This window comes from Molothrus ater, chromosome 20, assembly GCF_012460135.2.
Source record: "Molothrus ater isolate BHLD 08-10-18 breed brown headed cowbird chromosome 20, BPBGC_Mater_1.1, whole genome shotgun sequence".
NCBI lineage: Eukaryota > Metazoa > Chordata > Aves > Passeriformes > Icteridae > Molothrus > Molothrus ater.
In genome coordinates, this window is record NC_050497.2 from 6621123 (window position 1) to 6644804 (window position 23682).

The 23682-nt window shown below is 58.7% G+C and overlaps 1 protein-coding gene across 1 annotated transcript; it reads left to right on the top strand.

Annotated features, from left to right (window-relative positions):
• The first annotated feature begins 717 nt into the window (after positions 1–717).
• On the top strand, positions 718–22168 carry NCS1 (neuronal calcium sensor 1). Its single transcript, XM_036393703.2, has 8 exons — positions 718–1060; positions 13949–13973; positions 15438–15576; positions 16041–16119; positions 16229–16317; positions 16613–16690; positions 17267–17383; positions 18027–22168. The coding sequence occupies exons 1-7, from the start codon at positions 997–999 to the stop codon at positions 17363–17365; spliced, it is 573 nt and encodes a 190-aa protein (XP_036249596.1). The 5' UTR covers positions 718–996; the 3' UTR covers positions 17366–17383; positions 18027–22168.
• The last annotated feature ends 1514 nt before the right edge of the window (positions 22169–23682 follow it).

Below are 23682 nucleotides of genomic sequence, written 5' to 3' on the forward strand. Positions count from 1 at the left end.
TCTAGGGATGGGGCAGCCACAGCTTCTTTGGGAAACCTGTGTGAGGGCCTCACCACCCCCAGAGAGAAGAATTTCTTCCTGATGCCTAATCTAAACCCTGCCCCCTGTCAGTGTGAAGCCATTCCTGCCTGTCCTGTCCCTTCATGACCTTGTCCAAAGTCCCTCTCCAGCTCTCCTGGAGCCCCTTTAGGCACTGGAAGGGGCTCTAAGGTACTCACAGAGCCTTCTCTTCCCCGGGCTGAACAAACCCAGCCCTCAGCCTGAACATCCTGAGCTGAAAGTGACCCACAGCGATCTGACTCCTCCACGTGGGGAACAAACCTCTCTTCATCTGGGGAGCCCAGGGGCTGGAAAATGCTTCTACAGCTGGAGGTGTTGATGTCCCACCAAGGTCACCCCCAGACGCTGAGCTCAGCCTCGCTCCAGGCTCCGTGTTCCCACCGCCAGCTCCCCTTCTCCTCATCCCCTTCTCCCCATCACCCCCCCCAGCAGGACCCCGATTCCCGACATTTCCCTCCGAGCGTTTCCGCCGATCCCCGCTCGGGGCGGCTCGGGGGCGGGGGGGGGCGTTTGGAATCCCCCTCCCTCCGGGGTCCTCCCGCCTTTGGCAGCGGCGGGGCCGTGCCGGAGCCCCCTCCCCATCGCCATCCCCATGGCGCTCCCGCAGCGCGGGGCGGGGCGCGCCGCCCCCCCGCCCCTCCGCGCCCCCGCGGCCGCTCCGCGCCCGGCGGCGGAGGGCGGGGAGGGCGCGTGGAGCCGGGGACACGCAGACGGACACGGACACGCAGACGGACACGCACACGGACACGCACACGCAGCGCGGCCCCGCAGCGCGGCTCTGCGGCCAAACCCCGCCAACAAAGACCCCTCCGCCCCCCTCGCCGCCGCCCCCCCGGGATGTAGCCGGGCCGGGAGCCCCAGCGAGGCAGCGGCCCCGCCGCTCCGTGCCCCGCAGCGAGGCCGGGAGGCGGCGGGCTCACAGGCGCTGCCGCCACCATGGGCAAATCCAACAGCAAGTTGAAGCCTGAAGTTGTGGAAGAGCTGACCAGGAAAACGTACTGTGAGTGCCCGGGGGGCTGCCGGGGGGATGCCGGGGGTGCGATGGGATCCGCGCTGCCGCCGGGTCGGTGCCGCGGCGAGCGGCGGCTCCTGCGGGGCCGCTCCCGGGGAGGGCGCAGGCTCGGCCGGGCTTTGTTGGAAGAATTCAGGGATTGGCCTGGGAGGAGGAAAAAGCCCATAAGGCAGCAGAGACATGGAGAGGGGCAGCGAGCCAGGGGAACGCGCTGTTTTTTTATAAAAACCATCCTCCGTGGCCTATTTCTGAGCCTCCGGGAACGGCGGGGCCAGGGCCGCATCCTGCCCGCCCGCGGCGCCCAGCGGAGCATCGCGCCCTCCCTCGCCGCCCCCCGGCCCTGCCCCGAGCATCCTTCCCCGGGCTGCCCGGGCCCCGGTAGCCAGGGCCCGCCGCGGGGGTTGTGGTGCCCGTGCTGCCTCCCCGGAGCCCGGCAGCAGCTCCCGGAGCAGGGTGCCGAGCCTCTGGGTGCCTTCCAAAGTTTGGGTGCGTTACTTGGAGGGGTTCCCTTTGTTATTGCGCTCTGAAGTGGAGAGAAGAGCCCGACACGAGCGAGTTCGATATTTGTCTGAGTATCTCAGTATCGGTTTAATAACCTGATTTTCTGAACGAGTGGCTTTCCCGTCTGGACCTCCACCGTAATCTAATTAACGTGGCTGGTGCCTCAGCCATCCAGTTTTAGAAAAATCATTTTTTTTCCTGAAGGATGCACAAAGGAAACAAAGGCTTTGGTGGCTCAAGTTTGCCTCCCCGCTTGCAGGTCGCAGATATTCCCCAAACGTGCAGCAGACCTGCGAGCTCTCCCCTCTGTCATTGCTGCAGTCCCACGGCAGCGCTTACCCAAAAAGGCAATAGATTAGGATGCAGCAAGTTCTCCCATATGGAGAAGAGGCAATTCTGGTGCATTGCACAACCCTACACGCGGGGCTGCTCTCTGCCTGGCACCGCCGGCGGGAGGAGGGCAGGTGCCGGGGGCATGTCCGCAGTGCCAAGCCGGGCGTGATGGGAGGAGAGGTTGGGGTACCCTGGCTGGGCTTCCTCAAAGTGCTCGGGGGGAGGGAGCCGTGAGAAGGTGGCGGTGCCAGGTGGGCACAGCCCCCGCTGGAGCTGAGCTGGGTTTGGTGTCCTCACTGCAGCTGTCGCCCACGGCGAGTGCAGCCGCGCCGGGCCAGGTGCCGGCAGTGCTGTGCTGCAATCCCCGCTCCCTTTGCGGCCGCTGTGCCGAGCTGGTCTCCGATGGAGAGGGATCTGGGAACTGCCAGCCCCAGCACAGCCCTGTCTGCTGGGGATCTCCTGTGTGCTGGCCTTTCTGCACACCTGGGGTGGCTCCCCTGCCCAGGAAGGTGCTGACACCAGTGGGGCTGACACAGGGCACACAGGCAGTGGTGCCCCATGTATCACGTGCAGCCAAAGCCAGTCAAACACGGCGCTGGTGAAACCAACATCTTTGGGCACAGGGATGGCTCTTTGCTGGATAAGGCCAGCAGGTCATTGCTTTTTTGAATCACTTCATTCCCAACTTTCTGCTCCTCTCTTTTGGGTGCCCTCCCCTTTCTACTGTACCCTTTCCAAGAAAGACTGTGGTCCTCTGATCCCTCCCTCAATGAGTTTCCAGTCTGTCTGGAGCTTTGCCTGCCTGCTCTGGACCTCTCACTGCCTCTTTTTAAAGATTCCTGTACCTGTGCAGGTGAGGCAGCAGCACCCAGCAGCACATGGCCTTTTGCATGGCTGGAGTCTGGTGCAGCATCCCAACGTGCCCCAGCAGTATGTGGCTGGTGTGTGGTGCCTGTCAGGGAGAGCTGTCACTAATTCCAGGGCCTGTTTGTTGAGCTCTGCTCATTCCACCTCTTGTCTCTGGGATTAATTACTTTTGCTGTGAGCCTCTGCCCCTTCTCTGCAGCTGTCAAGGCAAGCGTGCATTCCCTTGTCTGGTGAAGGCTTTGCAGGGCCCTCCCAGCACGGCTGAGAGCCTCTGGTTTATCTTCAGACCATGGGAGATTGGAAAGATACCAATTTCCTTCTGTGTTTTGGGGAAGCCAGGCAGAGGAGAGGCAGGTAGGAGGGCAGGGCTGTGCTGAGTACAGAGGGAGGAACTGGTCCAGGCCCCTGTGCTGTGGCTGGTGGAACAGCTGGAGCAGGGGACACACAGATCCATGGCCTGCTCAAGAATTTCTGGGGGCCTGCTTGGAAAAGGTTTTTTTTCCACAGCATGTTGGTATTTAGGCTCATTTCTGGCAGACACGAGAGCATCCCTGGCCTGTGCTGCCTGTCCCATGTCCTGCCACATTGCTGAGCAAGTGCTGTCCCTGCCTTGTGTGTGGTGCTGCTCCTGCTGGTGCTACAGCACATCTGGGCAGATGTCTCTAGCAGCCCAAACTGATGGGAGCCTGCATTTGTCTCAGGGAGGTTCCTGTGGCAGTGTGGGCTGTGCCTGTGGTACGTGAGGGCTTCTCCCACGCTGGGATTTCCTTCCATTGCATCATTTTCTGTTTGTATGGATTTCCACACAAAACAAAGCAAATACCAAAAAGCCCCCTCTCAGTTCTGCAGGATCAGAGGGAAATGTCACTCCCTCTCTCTGACCCACATGGTTTTTCTCCTAATTTATCTCATCCATGGGACACAGAGGATATCTGCTTCCCCTTGGTGCTCCTCAGTGCCTGGTGGCTTCTTGTGTCCCTTGTCCCCTCTGAGCTCTCCGTCTCCTATTTGTGGTGTTTCTCCGGCCTTGCCTCAGCTGCAGCAATCCTGGGAAGAGCAGGAGGTGGGAGCAGCCAGGAGAGGAGCAGGGGAAGGCTCAGGTGCCAGGGCAGAGGTGGACAGGGAGGTTGAACTGAGGATACTGCAGGGCAGCATCAGCGGCCTCTGTGAGCTGTGAGAAATGTTTTCCTGTGTGCATTCAGAGCAGGTTGTCCCAGGCCCTGCTGGGAGCTGGACATGGAAAGGCAGGAGCCTGGAAACCTCATCCCTTGGCTCCCCTCCCCACTCTGCTCCTGACTTCCAGTGCTGGGGGCCAGATTTTAATGGCACTTGGACACCTAAAGGCGCAGAAGGGCTTCTTTGAAGGGCTGGCTGCCCAAGTCCTGTTGGGCTGGACCCATCTCCGTGTGCCTTTCTGTGTCTCTGGGCACCTGAGTGCCCAGGAATACCTGGCAATGCCAAGCTCCACCGTCTGCCAGGCTGCAGGGCTGTTTAACCCTCCTTGGAGACCAGGCTGGTGCCACACAGGAGCGTGCAGGAGAAGTCAATGTTGAGTGATAATAATACCGAATAATAAACTATGTAATTCTTTGTGCTTTCATAGATCCTTTCATTAAAAAGTGCTTGATAATAATTAATTTATTAATCCTTCTGATGCCTCTTTGGGGCAGCTCAGAGATGCAGTTTGCTGGTGTGTCCCAGGAGGTCCTGAGACTTGAAGGAACCACCATCCTCCCTGGATCACATCCTCTTCCATGGGGATTTAAACCTGAGCTTAACTTGGGCCAGGTGCTCATGGCTTAAGGCCACAATGGTATTTGGGATTGTGTTTAAGAACCTTGTGGGGCCACAGTCAGAGAGTTCTGCTCAGCTGGAGATTTATGAAGGTCCTGAGGTGTGGCTGCAGCCTAAATGAAGTTGTGGGAGCACAAAACATGTCCTGGGTGGAAAGGACTTGGTGTGGGGAGAGAAACTGGGAGAGAAGCACAGTTCTGAATGTCCCTACTCACAGCAGGCCAGGAACAGTTTTAAAAACGTGCAGGTTTTAACTAACAGGAAGCAGTTTTAAAAACGTGCACTCGTTTCAGAAGAGCACCTTTTAGCTCTTTTTTTCCCAGTCATTTTGGGGAAGATTGGCTTTCAGGGTTCCCTTTACACAGCTGTTGCCCGTGTCCAGACCTAGCTGAGCGTTATTTTTGAGGCTGCAATAGCTGAGCAATCAGGCATGCTCAGAGCTCTGCCGGTGCAGCAGCGTGGCTCTGGGGCCAGGCTGGGGTCAGGATGGTTGGGGATGCTGCTCCTGGTGCTCCTGAGGCCACAGTGGGGCTCGGGTGAAGGTGTGGGAGCCACGGTGAGGGTGCCAAAATGACAGCCAGGCTGCAGAGTGGGTGCGAGGAAGATGCTCTTTTCCCAAGAACCGCATCCCACCCACTGTGATCTATTTTGTGGATTTTCAACTCACTCCAGCATCATCATTTTCTGCTCTTTCACAATAAGCCACAAAATTGGCTCCATTGCTCGACAGTAATGCAGGGAATTAAAGGGCATTAGTTTAAGAGCAAACTATAAACATACTGATTTGTAGTTACAGGGGAATATGGTGGCGGGTGGAATTCTCTGGGAAAGGAAAGGAAATTCTACGATTGCAGCAGTTTTCAGCCAGGAAAATGGATTGGTTCCTTGCTGGCTGAGCCAGGCTGGGGCTTTGCTCCATCGTGCCACCACAGTGCTGAGGAAATGTGCTGGCTGGGGCAGTGGGCAGGAGCAGAGGAGGAACCTTGGTAGCTCCCCCCACTGCTGCTGGTTTATTTTTAGCCTCCAAAGTGTTTGGCCCCAGGCTCTGGGTATCTCTGCCAGGTTGGTTTGTGTTGAAATCCCTCCTGTTGCTCATCCAGCAGAAAGCAGGGTGAGCTGGCCAGGTGGCCACAGACCTGTTACCCTCAGTGGCAAAGGCTGGGTGAAATTGTCACTTTTAACAGGGCTTGGAGTGACAGACAGGCAGGAATGGCTTCAAACTGACAGAGAGCAGGGTTAGATGGGATATCAGAAAGAAATTCTTCCCTGTGAGGGTGGCGAGGCCCTGGCACAGGTTGCCCAGAGAAGCTGTGGCTGCTCCATCCCTGGGAGTGTTCAAGGCCGGGTTGGTTTGGGGCACTGGGGCAGAACAAGGGGCAGGAGGTGCCAGAGGGATGCCCAGGGGCTGGAGTTTGTTTGGGGCCTGGTTTTGCTGCAGCCAGAGCTGTGAAGGGGTTTGCTGTGGTGCAGGTTCACTGCAAGGTCGATGTGGACCTGCTGTGCTGCCTCTGGAGGACTCTGGTGCTCTGGAGGCATCTCCAGCTCCTTCTCCAGGGCGACCCCAACCTGCTCCCAGTGAATCCAACCCAGAGCATCCCACGTGCCCATGGACCTGGGGCTCCATAGGGAGATGCAAACAAAACAAGTTTTAGGGTTTCAGAAGCAAGTTTTGAGGAGTGCCTGCAGTCTCTGGGAGGTTCTTGCAGTGCCAGGGTGGGCAGGGGGAGCCATGACCGACACCCTGAGGGTTTCCTCTGCGGCAGAGCGGAGCAGCCGTCCCCGCCAGCCACGCTGGCTGCTGCTGCTGCTCCAGCATCACAAGAATCACATTTCATTTATCCCCTGACATGTTAATGGATCTGCTTAACCACTCTCCTGACCTTTGCTGCTGCCGCTATAATTAAGGTTGTGAAACAAGAAGCTCTGAAGGCATCAAAGGAAGCGGCTGCTCCAGGGAGGAGCCTCTGGGCACGCTCACTCTGAGAGCGGGGTGACATTTGGGGGGTCGCTTTGTTCCTCCTTCCCCTCCTTGTTCTCCTGGATCTTCCAGGGAGCTGGATGTAAGGGAAGCCAGGGTTCATGCCCTGGGCAGGGGTGGCCATGGGGGGCTCAGCCCCAGGGCATGGTCTGTGTAATTCCACCACCATCGCTGCCATGGGCTCCCCAGCCTGGTGCTGCCAGCACAGGGCTCCCTCCCCACACCTCCTGCTGGAAGCAGGGCTGCCTGTGCTTCATCCACCTGTTTCTGCAGCATCTTCTGATCGATGGCTGGACCTGGTGGAGCTGCTCTGGGTCTCTGTGTGCCCCCTCAGTGCACAGTGATGCCTGCAAGAGACCAGGAGGGCAGCAGAGGTGGCCCTGCTGCCAGCAAGGCTTTGCCTTGAGCATCCTCCTGACCTTCCCATGGCTCCAGGGAGTGATGGCTGAGCCAGAGGCACTTCCTTCCTACTGCCCACACTGGTCTAGAGGAGAGTTTTCTCCCCTGGCCAGGGCAGGAATTGTTCCTTGGGTTGGAGATGGCACCTTGGAGTGCCAGAGCACACTGAGATCCCTGTGGCCAAGGGATGGATTTGAGCAGATGACAGGACACAGCTGCCCCTGGATGGCTGGGCAGGGGGGCTGTTTCATCCCTGCTCCCAGCAGCACTGGGAACCCTCTGCCCCTCCAGGCATTGCTGTGTTGGCTCGTGGGGAAGCTGGGATTCAAGCCTGGGATAGACCTGCCCCAGCCACCAGCTCCTGCTGTGGGGGTGCTTCAGCCTGATTCATCATTTCCAAATGAAGGCACTGTCTTTGCCCTTCCTCTCCTGCCTTTGCTTCAAAGAACAACTTCTGCTTTTTCCCTAAACCCAATTTCCAAAGCCTAATGTCGGGCCCTTAAATATTTAATAAAGTCTAAAAAGGATTTCAGCTGCATATTGGCTTTCCTGTTGGTACCGGCCCCGGGGGAGATGAGAGCTGCTCATGGACCTGTTTATCCAGCCTGGGAGCAAGGCAGACCACTAATGGCAATGCTGGTGAGGAGGGTGCCAAACACCCTGGTGCTGCTGTGAGCATTGCTCCGTGGCCCAGAGTAACAAATGACACCAATAACTCTGTCAGGCTCGAGCTCAAATGTCTTGGAGGCTGTCGAGGTGCTGGTGATGCCTGTGTCTGATGGGGAGAGAAAAGCTGGGATGGGGATGTCCCACTGTGACAGGCAGGCAGCCCTGGCTGTGTTGGGGGCTGCTCCCAAATCCCTTGGGGATGTTGCAGGGATGAGCTCCCACACAGGGACACCCCGGTGTGTGGGTGATATCCCAGGAGCAGGGATGGGCACGGGGTGAGCTGGGGAAGCAGTGGCTGGGGCAAGCTGGGAGCAGAAGAAAATGACATCAGTCACATTCCAGCAACAGCTGTTTGCATGGGGGTGACCCTGGTGCCACAGTCATGTTTTACTGCCTCTGCCCCAGAGCTGTCCATGGCAGCAGGAGCAAAGCCCAGCCAGGGGTGGTGTGGTGGCCCCAGAGCTGGCAGAGATCACAGGACTAGGACATCCTTAAGGAATTCAACCTGAATTTTAAGGAGACCACATCATCACGACCAAACTACCCAAATTTCCAAAGTGCTGACGTGTGGTGTATCCTAAAAGTTACTGTCATCAAACAGGGACCTGAGTGAGCTCTGAGTGCCCCAGGATGGGCTGATGCACAGTCCCAGGGGAGGACTGAGCCCGTGGCAGCCTGCAAGAGTTCACCCCTTCCCTCCACCACCGTGCAGCTCCCGTGGGCACTGGGCTCTGTGCTGGGGCTTGGTGCTGGAACTGGGGCAGTGCACTGGGAGGAACCTTGTCCCAATGCTCAGCTGTCCCTGAGTGCTTCCCCCTGACTGCCCAAACTGCACAGAGCCACCTGACAGCCCAGGCTGCCAGAGGTGACCCCAGCCAGGCCTGGCATGCAGGGCATCTTGCTCTCTCTGCAGGGAGGTGCCCCAAACCAGACAATTTTGGGGGCTGGATGAAGTCCCCAGTGCTGCACTCACCTGCAACTGCAGCTGCCGTGCTCTTGGCTGAGTGATTTGTAGGGACAAGGCCTGGAACTGGGAATGGCCCCTGGGGCTGGGATGTGTTTGGCCCAGGTAACTCACTCTGCAGAGCCAGGGCTGGCCCTGGGTCCCTGTGTCCAAACCGACGGGACCTCGCTGTGTCCCTGTTTGCAGGTGTGAAATCTGCACCGAGTGCCTGCTGTGCCGAGCTCTGGCCACTCTGAGGGACCAGAGGCGAATTCTGCAGGGGCTGTTCAGACCCTGATGCTGGCTCTGTGATCCCGGGGCTGGAGTGCAGCCGGGTGAGCACACACACGCAGCCGGGCCGGGCGGGAGGGAGCGGGGCGCTCCTAATGGGTCAATATTAACATTGGGATGGTGCTGAGAGTGCAGTTCGTGTCACATTGACGCTCAGAAAATTCTTAAATGTGTGTTTCGGCGGGACGAGGGGCGGAGTGCGTTGGGCATGAACTGCAGGGTGTGCGGGGCTCAGCCCGCAGCTCCCGGGGGTTTTACCCCTGAGGAGCCGCATGAGCACCCCGGGCTCATCAGCATCGGCCCGATTAATTCACGCATGGGCACCCAATTAACACCCACATGAGCGCACAATTAATAATTTGCATACGAGCACCCAGCTGGATTTATGCATGGCTGCCCAGCGAATTCCCGCTGGATCGCTCCGTGCATGAGCGCCCCGGCTGTTGATGCATGAGTGCCCAATTAATTGGCGCACGTGGCTGCAATTAGCTCACGCCTGAATGTCCAATTAATTCATGCATGAGCACCTGATGCATTCACACCTGAGTGCCCAATTAGTACGTGCACAAGTGTGTTATCTCCTAATTACACTAATTTACACGTGAGTGCCCAATTAGCTCACGCAGGAGTGCCCAGCGAACGGACGTGCGACTGCTGAATTAATCCGTGCATGAGCGCTCCGGGAATTCATGAATGCCCAAAAAAATGGATGCATGAGCCCCCAGCTGGTTCGTGCATGAGCAGCCCTTGCACTCTCGCTGCAGCACCCGGGCAGTTCATGCATGAGCACCCAATTAGTTCACCTAGAAGCACCCACATAATTTATGCACGAGTGCCCAATTAGTCCACGCATGATCTCCCGCTGTGTTTTTGCATGAGTGCCCCTCTGGCTCAGGCATGGGTACCCACTTAGTTCGTGCATAAGTGCCCCATTCCTTCACGCCTGAGCACCCATTGTGGGTGTTTAATTTCCCCTGGCCTGAGCACTGCTCTGAGCACCCAGAGCCGGTTTAGGCAGCCCCAAACCCGACGGGAGCCCCATCCTGGGGTGGTGCTCCGGCTCCCCCAGACTGGGATGCCCGGGGACCCTGTGAAGGAGCCACAGCAGATCCCCGGAGGAAATCAATGCCACGGGACTGCCCCTGCCATGACCCAGTGTGCGCTGCTGGCACAGCCCATGAGCTGGCACAGTTGCAGTGCCCTGTGGTGGTGAGGGAAGCACTTTGTGCCTGGAAATATTTAACTGGTTTCTCTGATAAGGCTGCGGTGCCCACGGCCCCGCGGGATCAGGGGGGCAGCTGGGGCAAGGGGGGACGTGTGGGGGCTCAGGGGAGACTCCTCACTACTGCTGCGTGGAGACGGCGCTTGCTGAGCCTTCGGGAAGCCAAACCTGCGCCAGCACAGGGCCGTGCCCTTGGTTTTGGCACACGGGGCTGAGCCGAGTGTGCACAGCCCTGCTCAGGGTCCAGCCCTGCGGCCGTGGCCAAACCCCTGCCCTGCACACAGGGGAAGGGATGTCGGCACAAACCAAGCCCCTGGGGGCTGAGACATCACATCACCTCACACATCCCACCGTGACCAGGGGTTCCTGAACCATTTGAATCCAGGTTCCTCCCGCCCCGTCCCCGCCGCGGTCCAGCGAGCTCCCTGCGGCAGGGCGACGGATGGGGATTTGCAGTCCCGGGTCCCTCCTCTCCTCTCTGCCTGGAAAACACTACAGGCTTGAGCACTGATTAACCAGAGCTGATTCTTGCTGCAGTGGCAGCTGGGCGGTGGGAGGAGAGGGGGCCCGCGGAGGGCGGGTGGTGACGGAGCTGTCACTCCTCGCCTGTGCCCCTGCGATTGATGGAGAGGTGGGGGGAGAGGCCTGGGGGGGAGAGTCAGGTACCGGCAGCTGCGGGCAGGGGGCTGGGGGCTGCTCCGAGGCTCTGCCCCTCTGCGCTGTGTGAGAGACGCCGAAACCTCCCTCCCTGAGGTGGGATAGGAAAGGAACCGCCCGGCGGAGAGAGAGGGCCCTTGGACGGGGTTTGGCCGTGTGGGGCAGCTCCTGAGCTGCTCTGGGTGCCTGTCCCTGTCCCCGCTCCTGCCCTCACAGTCCCGCTCCCTCCCGTTCTTTGCCCGGTGCCGCCGCTGCCGAGCGGGGCTGAGCGCTCGGGCCGGCGCCTGCGGGGCGGCGCTGGGGCTCCCGGCTCGGCGATGCCTCTTCCAGAGCTGCGGTTCATAACAAACGATAACGCTCTGCCTTTATTTAGCGCCTTTCATCCCCGAGGAGCCCGGGGCACGCTGCTACTAACGAGCTGCTACGTGCATTATTTATAGCCCGACCCGGAGGGCCCCGGAGCGCGGCACGGCGGCAGAGCCCGGCCCTGGCTCGGGTGGGGGGCTCTGGGGGGCTGCTGTGGGTCACCCCCTTGTTCTGGAGGATCGGGGGTGCGCCTGGCCGAGGTTTATATGGGTAAGAATTGATGTGTGTGGGCTCAGCAGTGATCGGTGCCGCGGGAGGGAAATGCAGCACAGGGAGTGCCTGTGAGCCCGGCTGGGCAATGCAGGGCAGAGGGACAGCCCTGTCCCCGCCCTGTCCCCGCTCTGTGTCCTCTCTCCCCAGCCTCGGGACAGCCACGCACGCAGCAGCGTCTCCCCAAGGCTTTTGTGGCTGCACATCGGGCATCAGCATTCCTAATCGGTGCCACTCGGAGTGTGACCCCAGCAGGGTCGGAGTGGCCGGGAGATGGCAGCCGGGAAGTCCTGGATCCATCACGGCAGGTGCAGGGGGGCAGGTACTGCTCAGCCACTGCCCCAGGGCTGGGTGTTCCTGCCCTGGGAACGCTCTTCCCCTGCTCAGACGGGAGGTTTGGTGGCAGTGGAGGGGCGAACCCAGAGCTGGGTGATTTTCCAAGGGCTGGGAGATGAGGCCACGCTCCCGACAAACCCCACGGATTCCCCAGCACACAAAGCTGGAGGAGAGGCAGCGGTGCCAGTGTGCGGGGGGAGGGATGGGGCTCCGTGTGGCTCCATGCCAGGATGCACATTAACAATTCCCTCCTCGGGAGCCCTGTGCTGATTCCCAGCCTGGCACCTGAACGGTTCCCCCCGTCGGAAAAGCCTCTCCTGGGAGCATCACACATCTCCTGCGGCACGAGGGGAGCTGGCTCCGGCCCTCCCTCCCGAGCTGTCATTACCAGCATCTCTCCCGAACTAAAAAAAGCACCAATTTCTTAATTGTTTCCTGCTGGAGTTGAAAGGCAGCTCCCGGGCCCAAAATAGCACGGTGGGGGAAAAGCAGTCGAACAAGAGAGAGCAGAAGGCGATTTGCCTGGAGGGGCTGAGCCGAGCTCTGACTGCAGCCCCGGCTGCTGCTGCCGTGCGTTTTGCCTGCCCTGAGGGCTCACCCTCATCCTCCTCCTTCCACCTGCCCTCCTTGGTGCTCGTGGGTGCTTGGGCCTGCAGAGCTGGTGTCTGGGGCATCCCCTGGGCATCCTCAGGGTGGAGGTCGCGCTGTTGTCTCAATGCAGGTGTTCCTGCTGGAGATGTCACTCAGCATCTCTCTTTTGAATGGATGCTTCTGTGCAACCTTTTTTGGGTTTTTTTTTGGGATGGGGAAATCTCTTGGAACTGCTGTGATTGATGTTTTAGCCCACCCCAGCTTGGCTGCTGGATGCAGCGTGTCCTTCCTGCCTCCCTCCTGCCAAGACACTGCTGTGTGCCCAAACCAAACAGCCTCCAAATCCCTCCTGTGACACTGCCAAAGCCCTCCACGTCCTTCATCCCAGATGCTGAGCATCCCTGTGCCTGTGTCTCCTCTCCTGGGGAGCTGCTGTCCAACACTCCGTGGTGCTACAGTGGGTGCTGCTTTGGCTGAACCCCAGGGGAAATGGGGAATTCAAGGCTCTGTCCCTCCAGCAACCCCTGTGCTGGGATGGAGGGACCCTCCAACGCATGGGGACAGCCTTGGGCACCGAAATTCCTGCTGACAGGGGTGCTGGAGCCAGAATCCAGCTGGTGGTGAGGTGGAGGCCGCTGTGTGCCCTCCCAGCCACCCCAGTGCTGCTGCCCCAGCCCTCACCTCTGAGCTCTGCACCTTCTGCCGGGCACGTTACAAATCTTCCTGATGGAAAATTGCTTTCTTTATTTTTCTTGCCATCCAAGGTAATTGGCATCTGTTGGTGTGGCTTCGCTCTCTATTTTTATCAGCCGTTTGCACATTGACATCTCCACTCGCCTCATTATCCCCGCGCCTTTCAGACCCGCGGCTCTTTTATCGCTATTTAGATGCAAAGGAAATGACAAAAGAGGCCGTTCCCCCCTGTGCCCACCTGCTGGCACCTGGCTCCCCGCTGTGGGGAGGCTCAGGCACAGCTCCTGCACAGGGACACGCAGTGACAAGGGCCAGCCCCTGCCCAGCACCCCTCAGAGCCTTCCCTCTGCTGAGGACATTTTTCATCTCAGCAGCTTCACCCATGGCTGGGGACACTTGGGGTTGCCAGTGCTGTCTGTTTGCTAGTTTGTTGTATTTTGGGGGTTTTTCCAGAGCCCTGTGTGCTGGGATGGGTTTGAGGATGTTTCTCCAGGGACATCTGGTACCTGGGGGATGCCAGCCCTGGGGCTGTGCCTGTGCCCACCTTCAGAGTGTCAGGGCCAGGCAAGTCCCCTCCCTGAGCCGCCTCCAGGCAGATGTTCTGGCAGATGTTTTCGGGCATGTTTTGGCTCTGGCAAGATGAGGCAGCAGGGCCAGATCCTCCCCAGGCATGATCAGCTTGTCCCCTTCATGTTCCTTCGTGGTTCTGCACTCCCTGAGCACAACATAAAACATCTTGGGAGTCTCCCTGGTTTTTGGGGTCCCCAGCACCACCTGCAGCCTTGGCCCCATGGACCACCTGGGCTGGCCCAGGCTGTGCCTCAAAAGCAGTTTCTGCCACATGGGGAAAATTTGGCAGCTCATGGAGCCAGTGAGCCCTGGGACATTCCCCAGGGAATTCATTGTTGGGAACCCCAGAGCATTCCCCAGGGAATTCACTGATGGGCAGTGCAGAGGAGCAGCTGTCACTGCAAAAGCACTAAATTTCTGTCTCTTTTTTCTCTTTTCTCCTGTTTTCTCTCGCAGTCACAGAGAAGGAGGTGCAGCAGTGGTGAGTGCCCGCCCTGGTGGTGAGCTGGCTGGGGCTTGGGGCTGTGGGCAGGGGACAGGAGCTGGTGGCACTCAGCCACCCCACTGGCTGGGCAGGGCGGGACATGCAGGAGGTGTGGGCAGGTGCACCTGCATTGGGGTGCAGGTGCTGCCTCACACAGGGGAGAGCAGAAAATAGAGGGGTTTTCCTTGCACACCCTGCACAGGGGCTGGGTTCTAGTGGCTCTTCCCTCCCTATATGAGCAGCCAAAGAGCGTGGGGACATGGGGACTGTCCAGCTGGTGACCTGGTGCAGGAGGCTGGTGCTGTCCCTTTGGCAGCAGAGGCTGTCAGGGGTAGGATCCACAGTTTCTCATCAGCACCACGCTCTCACTCCGTCCCCTCCGCCCCACCGAACACAGCGCCCTAGAAAAGCCACTGCTTCCCTTTCATCTCCCTATCCCACCAGTCAAGGTTTGCTTTCTTTATGTCTCTCTCTCCTCCTTCCCCCCCACCCGGTGAGTCATAGCTGCAGCAGATGAAGAAGATGTCACCGCCACTTCGCTTTCCCACCTCGCCACCCCCTTCCCCTCCTCCTCCAGCCCTTGTCCCGCTGCAGCGGGCGCCTGACAGATCTGGGCGAGGTGTTGCATAATATCCACGTACCCCACGTGCTGCCCATGTGGTCCCACATGCTCCCTTCGTGCTCTCTGCGTGGTGCCCACACCTACAGAGCCACCGAGCCCCTTCCCTCTGGCTCAGTGGCACTTTCCAGCTGCCAGGTCCAGCCTGGAGCTGGCACCGAGGGCTTTTTGGGGTGGTAAAGCATTGATGGGTTTTGGAAGTGACCTGGGCTGTGCCATCTGAGGACACAGGAACCTCGCTGTGTGCTCCAGCTCCTCTGAGCAGCTTTCATTTGTGGTTGTGCAAAAATTATCACAGAATATCCTGAGCTGAAGGGACTCACAAGCATCAGCATAAATCCAAATCCCGGTCCTGCACATCCCAAGAATCCCATGTGCCTGCAAGAGTTGTCCAAACACTTCTTGACCTCTGGCAGGCTTCCCTGGGGAGCCCGTTCCAGTGGCCAAGCACCCTCACAGAACTCAGTGGTCACTGTGCCATTGTTTTTTGCCAGGGCACGGCTGCAGTGCGGCATCAGTGCCAGTCCTGGCTGGGCATTGGGTCCCTGTCACCTCCCATGTCCCAGTGTTCAACATGAGCCAGGTTGTGGCCCTTGTGGGCTGGCAGCAGCTTGGGGCAGTGCAGTGGGCATCACTTGGTGTCACTGGTGCCACTCACTGCTTGTTCCCTCTGCCACCCTCACTGTGGTGCCCACAGGGCTGGGATGTTGTAGGTGCGTGATGGGAGTGACACAGGGACCACCTGGGGACCTTCCCAGCTCCTGCCCATTGCAGCACTGGGGAGGGCCTCCCAAATCAGTGGGGAGGCCCTCCTGGGCCCATGCTGTGCCCTCCATCCTCAGGTACAAGGGCTTTATCAAGGACTGTCCCAGCGGGCAGCTCGATGCCGCCGGCTTCCAGAAGATCTACAAGCAGTTCTTCCCCTTCGGAGACCCAACCAAATTTGCCACCTTTGTTTTCAATGTCTTCGATGAGAACAAAGTAAGTCTGGGATCCAGAGGTTGGGTCCAGCGGGGTCAGGGCTGGGCTTGTGGTGATGGTGGGATGGGTTTGGGATGTGTCTGCCTGGCACTGGAAGAGCAGAACATTCCAGTGTTTTCCACCATGCTGGGGCGTGAAATTGCAGCGGCACAGCTGGAGCAAGCCCCTGTGCTTATTTTAGCTGGGGAGAATCATGTGGGGAAGGGCAATGGAGTGGCAAAGCAGGAAAGGAGAAGTGGTGTTCTGACAAAAGCCCATTCCTGTGGTGCCCCCTGCATTCCAGAGCTGCTCCTGCTGGGATGTTCTGAGCGCTGGATCGCAGTGCTGGGGATAAACGTGCATCACTCCTCCCTCCCTGCTGCCTTTTCGGATGTGCCCCCCAGAGGGGATACATGGGCAGGGAGGGCTTTGCTGGGCAGGAGTGGCTGCAGCAGCCTGACCCCTCCCTTCCTTTCCTCGCCCAGGATGGGAGGATCGAGTTCTCAGAGTTCATCCAGGCGCTGTCAGTCACCTCCCGGGGCACGCTGGACGAGAAGCTGAGGTGTAAGTGCTCCCCGGGGGCTGCTGGTGGGCTCAGCCCCACCAGGGTGCTGGGATGTGTGTCCAGGGTGGGGCCACAGTCCCAGCCCCTCGGGGCTGCTCTGTCTCACAGGGGCATTCAAGCTGTATGACCTGGACAATGATGGATACATCACGAGGAACGAGATGCTGGACATTGTGGATGCCATTTATCAGATGGTGGTAAGAGGGGCAGGGGGGGCACGGGGCAAGCAGTGCCTGCTGGGCTGGAGCTCAGCTCTGTGGGAATGCTGAAACACCCCCAGTTCCTTCTCTGGCCTTTTTTGGTGGGGGGTTGTGGCCATCGTGGCCGTCATGGCCAGGGCAGTGTCTGGATCTGGCTGCTGAGGGTGGTTCTGGTGCCAGTGTTGTCCCCTTGCACCCTGTCCTGATGTGTGTGGGGACAATCCTCGCCTGGGGACACCCTCCAGGCAGGGCACAGGTGAGTGTGTGACCTGGTCCTGTCCTGCTGCTGCAGGGGAACACAGTGGAGCTTCCTGAGGAGGAGAACACGCCAGAGAAGAGGGTGGATCGGATTTTTGCCATGATGGACAAGGTGAGGATGCTTGAAGGTTTTTTCCCTGTGCCCAAGGGATTTAGGAGGTGCTGTGGGTCCCTTTGCTGCATCTTGGCTCCTGCAGGTGCCTCCTTGTCCCACCAACACAAGATCTCAGCTGCTGCCAAGGTCACTGTGGAATACCCACATCCCTCTGGGATCCCTGCATCCATTTCAGGGTCACTGTGGGATACCCACATCCCTCTGGGATCCCTGCATCCATTTCAGGGTCACTGTGGGATACCCACATCCCTCTGGGATCCCTGCATCCATTTCAGGGTCACTGTGGGATACCCACATCCCTCTGGGATCCCTGCATCCATTTCAGAGTCACTGTGGGATACCCACATCCCTCTGGGATCCCTGCATCCATTTCAGGGTCACTGTGGGATACCCACATCCCTCTGGGATCCCTGCATCCATTTCAGGGTCTCCAGGGTGGCACTGTCCCCTCCATGGGTGACTCAGTGGAGAAACTGAGGCTGAGGCAGCGGAGTGGGGAGGGTGTGTGGGCTGGTGTGGACAGGCTGGGTGCTCAGCTGGGTGGAGCAGTGCAGTAACAGGAGTGTTTTGCAGAATGCAGACGGGAAGCTGACGCTGCAGGAGTTTCAGGAGGGCTCCAAGGCCGACCCCTCCATCGTGCAGGCGCTCTCCCTCTACGATGGGCTCGTATAGTCCCGGGGCCGAGCGGCGGTGAGTGCAGCACTGGGGGCTCCAAATCCCCCATCCCACCTGCCCCAGCATAGGCAGCTGATTCTCCTCTGCTGAGGCACCAAAACGTGGAAATCCCCCCCAAATCCAGCAAGGGGGAATGTTGCCCCCATTCTGGTGAGTTTCTCTCCGTATCACAGAGCCCCCTCAGACCTCATCCCATGGAGATGGAAATGCTTGCCTGTGGCACAGCTCGTGCCCGCACCGGCAGATGTGGCTGCACAGGAGGCAGGGAGGCAGCTGGCGTGCTGGGGACATGGGGACACTCCAGAGACAGATTATATTAAATGGTTTATTTATCTTATATCTTATTATATTATGCCCTGGAGCTGGTTTGGCACAGCAGTGCCAGGGACACTGGTTCACAGCATCATACAGGTGCTGGGCTGAGCATCCCGTGGTCCTTGCTGTGCCCTGTGGAGCGGTGCAGAGTTCCTTGGAGTGTTTTTGCTCATCACAGTCCAGGAGTGCCTTGGGGGTGGGATGTTTTTAACCCCACTGGAGTTTCGAGATTTTCAATACCTATTCTGCTTCTGGCTTTGCCCTTCCAGCTGTGCTGAGACGGCCACAGGGAATTTCTGGCCATGCTTCTCACCCCGTTTCCCTTCTCCCCCCTCTCCTGCAGATGCCTGGGGGAAGATGCTCTCCGTGCCATCCGACCACCGCCGTGCGAAGCTTGCCTGTCCCTCCCGGCCTCCCTTTCTGTCCTGCGAGCGAGGAGTGCCCTCAAAGCGCGAGCTCAGCCCCCTCTCTGCACTCTGAACCAGCCGCTGCCATTCGCCAAACTCCGCTTTTCCCAAACGCTCCCCGCGCCAGACCCGGGTCTGAGCGGCAGCGCAGAGCTCGGGGCCGGGAGCGCTGGAGCATCGCCGCGGGCAGAGCCCCCTCCCGGCCTCCGAGCCCCTCTGCTCCCTTTTCCCCACATTTCCGGACGGGACCGCGGATGCGCCGGCGGGGAGGAGCCCGAAGGTACCGGGGACGGCCGGGGAGGCACCGACGGCGATGGGGAACAGAGTCCTGGCGTCACCCACGACGCCGCTGACAGCCCGGCTCGGCTCACTAGGGATATATATTATATTATTATTTTATTTTTTCTGGTGAGACAGTATTGTGCTTTTTTGGTTTGGTTTGGTTTTGTTGGTTTTTTGTTTTTTTTTTTCCCCCCTTCGGTGGAAAAAAGTGAGGCTTTTTTTTATATGCCTATCTCGACGATCGATATCCTTATTTATTTGTTGTAAATGTTGCTGCTGTGTTTTGTCTCTCGTGTGTGTGTCCACCCACCCAGGTGAGGATTTGTAAGGTTTACATGCTCGTACACTATTGCGGGGACCCGGGAGCCTGCAATAACAATGAAGCCAAAAATCTGCCTTCCCCCCTCTCCTCCCACCCCTCATATCCCAAGCTCCGTGGGCTGGCTGCTGTTTGGAGGGGATGCTGTAGCTTCTTTTCCTCTCCCTGTTCCCGTGTTCCCTGCATTTTCCTGTTCACCCTTTGGGGGCTCAGTGAGGGCTCACTCAGCCCAGCCTCTGAGCAGACCAAGCTCCATCCCTCAGCTGGGCAGGGTGAGGAAACTGCTGGGCACCAGAACATCCCTATTTCCTTCATTCCCTTCATTTTCTCACTGCATGAAAAAGTATTAATGGAGCCCAGAGTTGGGTTTTGCTTTCAGGCAGATTCCTTTGCTGTGTTCTGCTTTGCAAACGGTGGGAAGCTCTTTGGTGTGCTGGAGGGGCAGCCTTGCTCTGCCTTGCTCTGTGCCCCCCTCCCAGCTGGGACAGGGTGACAGGGTGACAGCACAGCTCAGGGTGTCTCCTTACCCCACCACTCCCACAGGACGTGGGAGGTTTTGCTGTGACCCCAAACGGAGCCGCTTGCACCCGGCTTGGAGGAGGCAAAGGGCTGGGAATTTACACCTGGGGACACTGAGCTGCAGCCTCAGGCCTGCAGGGCCTCTCCAAACTCCATCAGCACCCAGCACCCCTCTGGGATGTGCCCCCAGCTCGGCCCCACCAGCACCCACACCGTGGGGCACAGTTGGCATCTCTGCTGGAGAAAAGGAGAGATGTGAAAAGGAGAGATGTGAAAAGGAGAGATGTGAAAAGGAGAGATGTGCTTTCCCTCAGGAGCAGAGTGCAAGAAGCTTTTGGGACCCCTAAAGCCATGCTGGGGCCTCACCCTTCCATCTCTGGCCCAGCTGATGGCAGCAGCATCTTCCCACCCAGCTGTGCCCCAGCTCCTGTGGCTAAGCACAGACACAGGACTGTCCCCTGGCAGGGGGAGGTGACATCTGCCTGTGGAGGACAGTGTGACAGCTGTCTCACCATGCAGGAGACAGAGAGGTGCCTCAGCATTCTCTGAATCCTCCTGGCATGGCAGGGACAGATGCCCCAGCCAAGGGATGCTGGTTCTTCACCATGCAGCCCCACTCCCCAGTTTTGGGATTTTGTGCTTGTGGTACTTCTTGATGCCCATAAAAAACCACCTCTCCCCGTCCCCAAGGAGACTGACCTCACATCCACGTGCAATATTTCTGCCTCTTCTGCAGTTCCTGCCCTGAGGATGCCCATGTTTCACTGTGGGGGTGCTTCTGGAGGGTGTCCCCTACTCACTCCCATGGAAACCTCCTTCTCCTTGTTGCTCTGTGGCCAAAATGGAACTCTCTGGGGTAGGTTTTTGCAGTGCCTGCAACTTGTTGAATGCTCATCTGCCAGACTGGTCCCCTCCTGGTGCCAATCAATGTTCCCAATGAATGTGACACTGCTGTAATCACCTCTGCTGATGAATGATGGCCCCTGCCAGGTTTGACATAATTCCCAGGTAAAGGCAAACCTCATTCACTCTGACACTGTTCCCCTGGAAAGCTTTTCGTTTTTGGAGGACCTGTCATGGGTTGAGCTCCATCAGTGCCCACAGATGTGTCCCCAGGGGCTCAGCCCTGCCAGGGCTCTTGGCACACTGAGCGTCCCTGAGCAAAATGTTTTGCCCCAGTGTTCCCCCTTGGCTGTGGATTTGGGACCCTGGCTTGGAAGCTTCCAGTCCCACTTTTGGGGAGCACTGAGGGCCTCTGATTCCTCCTGACCACCCCCAGGATCTGCAGCCTCTTGGTATCACTGAGAATAAGGCTTGGAGCAGCTTGTGCTTGGAAATGTCGGCCTTAACCTCCTTGTGCCTCAGTTTCCCCATCAGTGGAGTGGCTGGGGTGAGCCCTCCCCCTCTGAAAGCAGTTTGGGGTCTGTGCCCTGGCAAGCACCAGTGCTGGGTACGGCTCAAGACTGTGGGCACAGGGCTTGGCAGGACCCACCGGGCACCAGGCACTGCAGAGCACCAGGAACAGTGCATGGAACACTGGGTTTGTCAGTGAGTCTTTAATTCCAGCCTTGTTTTACACCTGCTCACGATGGAACAGGCAGCAAGCCCTGGTTTGTCTCTGTTTGTGCTTGGGTTCCTGGTGCCTGTCCAAAATAGAGCCCTGGCCATGGGAAGGGGGCTCACAGCACAGCCAGGCAGAGGTGAGGCTCCAGCCCTGGTGACTGTGGCATGTGCCCCCTCTCATTTGTCCCTGTCAGTGTTGCCCCATTAAATGCCATGTCTGTACTTTCCTTTCTTTTCACTTTTCTGTCTGTGTGCTGACTGTTGCTGCTTTGTGTCCGTCTTTCCTTGAGCTCTGGGGCTGGGCTGAGCTGAGCTGTTTCCCCCAGAAGCAAGAACGTGGGAGGGGACTCTGGGGACAAATTCCCCCCTGCCCTCTCCTCACAGCACAAACCAGGACCCAAGAGAGAGAGAAGGGAAGGGTTTTTCCTCTGGAGCAGGCTGTTAATTAATGCAATTTATAACGAGACCAGGCTGGTCCCAGGAGCGCTCTCCACTGGGTTGGTGGAGGGGGGTGTTTGCTTATGGGGGACCCCAGACCCTGTTTGTGCCAGGTGCCACCTGCATCTCACCCTCCCTCACAGGATGCCTGTTGCTCCTTCCCATGCCATCAGGACACCACATTCCTGTTGGATGGAAGGCTGAGGCTGTGGCAATCCCAGCCCAGGCCACTGCTCCTCAGTGGGCAGGGATGCAGCTGCCCAGAGGGTGGAATTGTCTTGGAGTCTTGGGATGTGGATTTGAGCCCCACTTGGAGCAGGGCTGGCTTTGAAGCAGGGCCAGGCATGGTGTGGGGGCAGCTGAAATCACTGGCAGAGCTGCCCCCTTGCCATGTATTTAGGGTTGGGGGGTCATTTGGGATGGGTGAGTGACCTGCAGCCAGCTCACTGTCCCCACCCAAGGAGGACATTGGGGGCATTTAGTGAGAGCATCTTTCACCTGTCCTCCCCAAGGGCATTGGAGAGGAGGGTCTGGCTGGGACAGCAGCGAGGGCTGAGGGCAAAGCAGGGAGCTGATGGCCCCATGAGTGCACAGTTTGGGGTGCAGCAGTTTTGGGGTCTCAGTTCCACATTTCAGCCCTGCCTATTCCAGCAGCGCTGCAGCAAAATCATCCTTCCCTTCTCTCTCTCTGCTCCTGTGGCCAGCAGCCCTGGGCTGGGTGCCCACAGGGGTGAGCCCTGCCCAGGGGGTGGCTGAGCCCTGGGCTGGGAAGCAGCAGCTCCAGCAAAGAGCCTTGTTTGTGGAGATGAAGCCTGTGTGTGTCTCGGCTTGCATGCCCCGCTGCCTTGTCTTGAGATGAATTCAAGAGCAAACCAAGCAAATGAAACAGTTTAATAACAGAACAAAACAAAACCCAGGAACTTTGTGACAGTGGAAATAAAAGCTTAATGACAGTAACGAAGTGGCAGTGGTCTGTGATGTGCTGTGGGATATGGGGGGATCATGGGGGTCCCCAAAGCTGCCCTGGCGCCTGGTGGGGCTGGGAGCTGAGCTGGGGGTGCCACTGTCCTGTCCCCAAGCACAGGTGATGGCACCAGGACAGGTGCAAATAGGGATGCCCTGGGCTCTGTGGGCAGGCACTGTGCCCACACCCGTGATGAGCTGCCAGGAATCAGCTCCAGGCACCCCATACACTGCTCCTCCCACCTCCTTTTACCCAGACACGGCTTTCCCTGCTGGGTCCCATCCTGACACAGTGCCTGCACCCCGTTTTCCTTTTGCAATGAAAACACAGCCATGGGCCCTGTCCCTGTCCCCTCCGAGCCCCCTCATTGATGCAGAGGGCTGGGAGCCATTGGGTCACTTTGGCACACAGTGGCTGCAGAGGAATCTTGATACAAATATTCCACAATTGCGTCCCAGTGCCTGGATGTGCCCCTTGGCAGCCCCCTGCTCCTGGCAGGGCTCACAGGGGGCTCACAGCCTGGACTGGGCTCTCACGTGCAGCGTTGGCCATTCTGCTCTGCCAACTCTCCTGGAAACGAGCCCTGCGAGGCCTCCCTGGCAGCCACATCCCTGTGTCTGCTCCCCTAACGAGGCTGACTAATTGTTTTCAGGAGGCCAGAGGAGATGCCCTAATGGTCTGAACAAGGAGGCTGTGTTTGTGCAGGGGGTTTTGTGCAGGGGTGCTTTGAGCCAGCACATGGTGGGAGCTCCCAGGGATTCCTCCCCTGTGCCATGGAATGGGCAAGGACAGGCACAGGCTCCAAACCACGGTGGTTACCCAGAGTCTGTGCCTTAAACCCCAGCAGGGAAGGGGTTAAAGCCCAGCTAACAGGTGCCCCTGGGACTGGGAGCACTGGTGGGTGTGGGAAGGGCTGGCTGGGATTAATTTGGTGATGAGGAGAAGCTGTTGGGGGTTGGTTGTGCCAGCAGTGCTGGTGCTCCCTGCCAGGGTGCAGGATGGAGCTGGCATGCAGACTGGTGACTGGGGGTGCTCCAAGGTAGGTTTTGAGGCACTGTGGGGTGGGGGACACCACTCAGCTCTGTGGGGTGGGGAGTGCAAGCCCTGGTACTGGGACAGGAGGGGAACAGGCCACTGGCACAGCCCCAGAGGCAGAAGTGTCGTTGCTCTGCTGTGAGGTTGTCCTTGCCTGCTCTGAGGTTGGGCTGGGCTGAGCCCAGGCTTGCAGGGATGAAGAAATGCACAGAACGGTCCCACCGTCCTGTGTGTGGGGTATGAGATGGGTGATCTCCAAGGTCCCCCAGCTCCTGTGCCTGGGAGGTGCCGCTGGGGGTGCAGGAGGTGCCCAGCTTCACCTGGAGCCGGCTTTTGGCCGTGGCTGCGCGCTGGCTCCCGCTGCGGGGGAGTTGAGCAAGAGCAGAGCATCCCAGCGGAGCAGCGTGAGCTCAGCGCTCCGCACCCGGCCAAGCGCTGCCTGCCCCGGCCAAGCGCTGCCTGTCCCAGCCCA

Bases quoted from the DNA above. Each gene is read 5' to 3' on its own strand.
- NCS1 (XM_036393703.2), top strand. From the start codon at position 997: ATGGGCAAATCCAACAGCAAGTTGAAGCCTGAAGTTGTGGAAGAGCTG. The intron at 1,061-13,948 runs GTGAGTGCCCGG...TTTCTCTCGCAG, and splicing joins GCTGACCAGGAAAACGTACT to TCACAGAGAAGGAGGTGCAG. The intron at 16,120-16,228 runs GTAAGTGCTCCC...TCTGTCTCACAG, and splicing joins GCTGGACGAGAAGCTGAGGT to GGGCATTCAAGCTGTATGAC.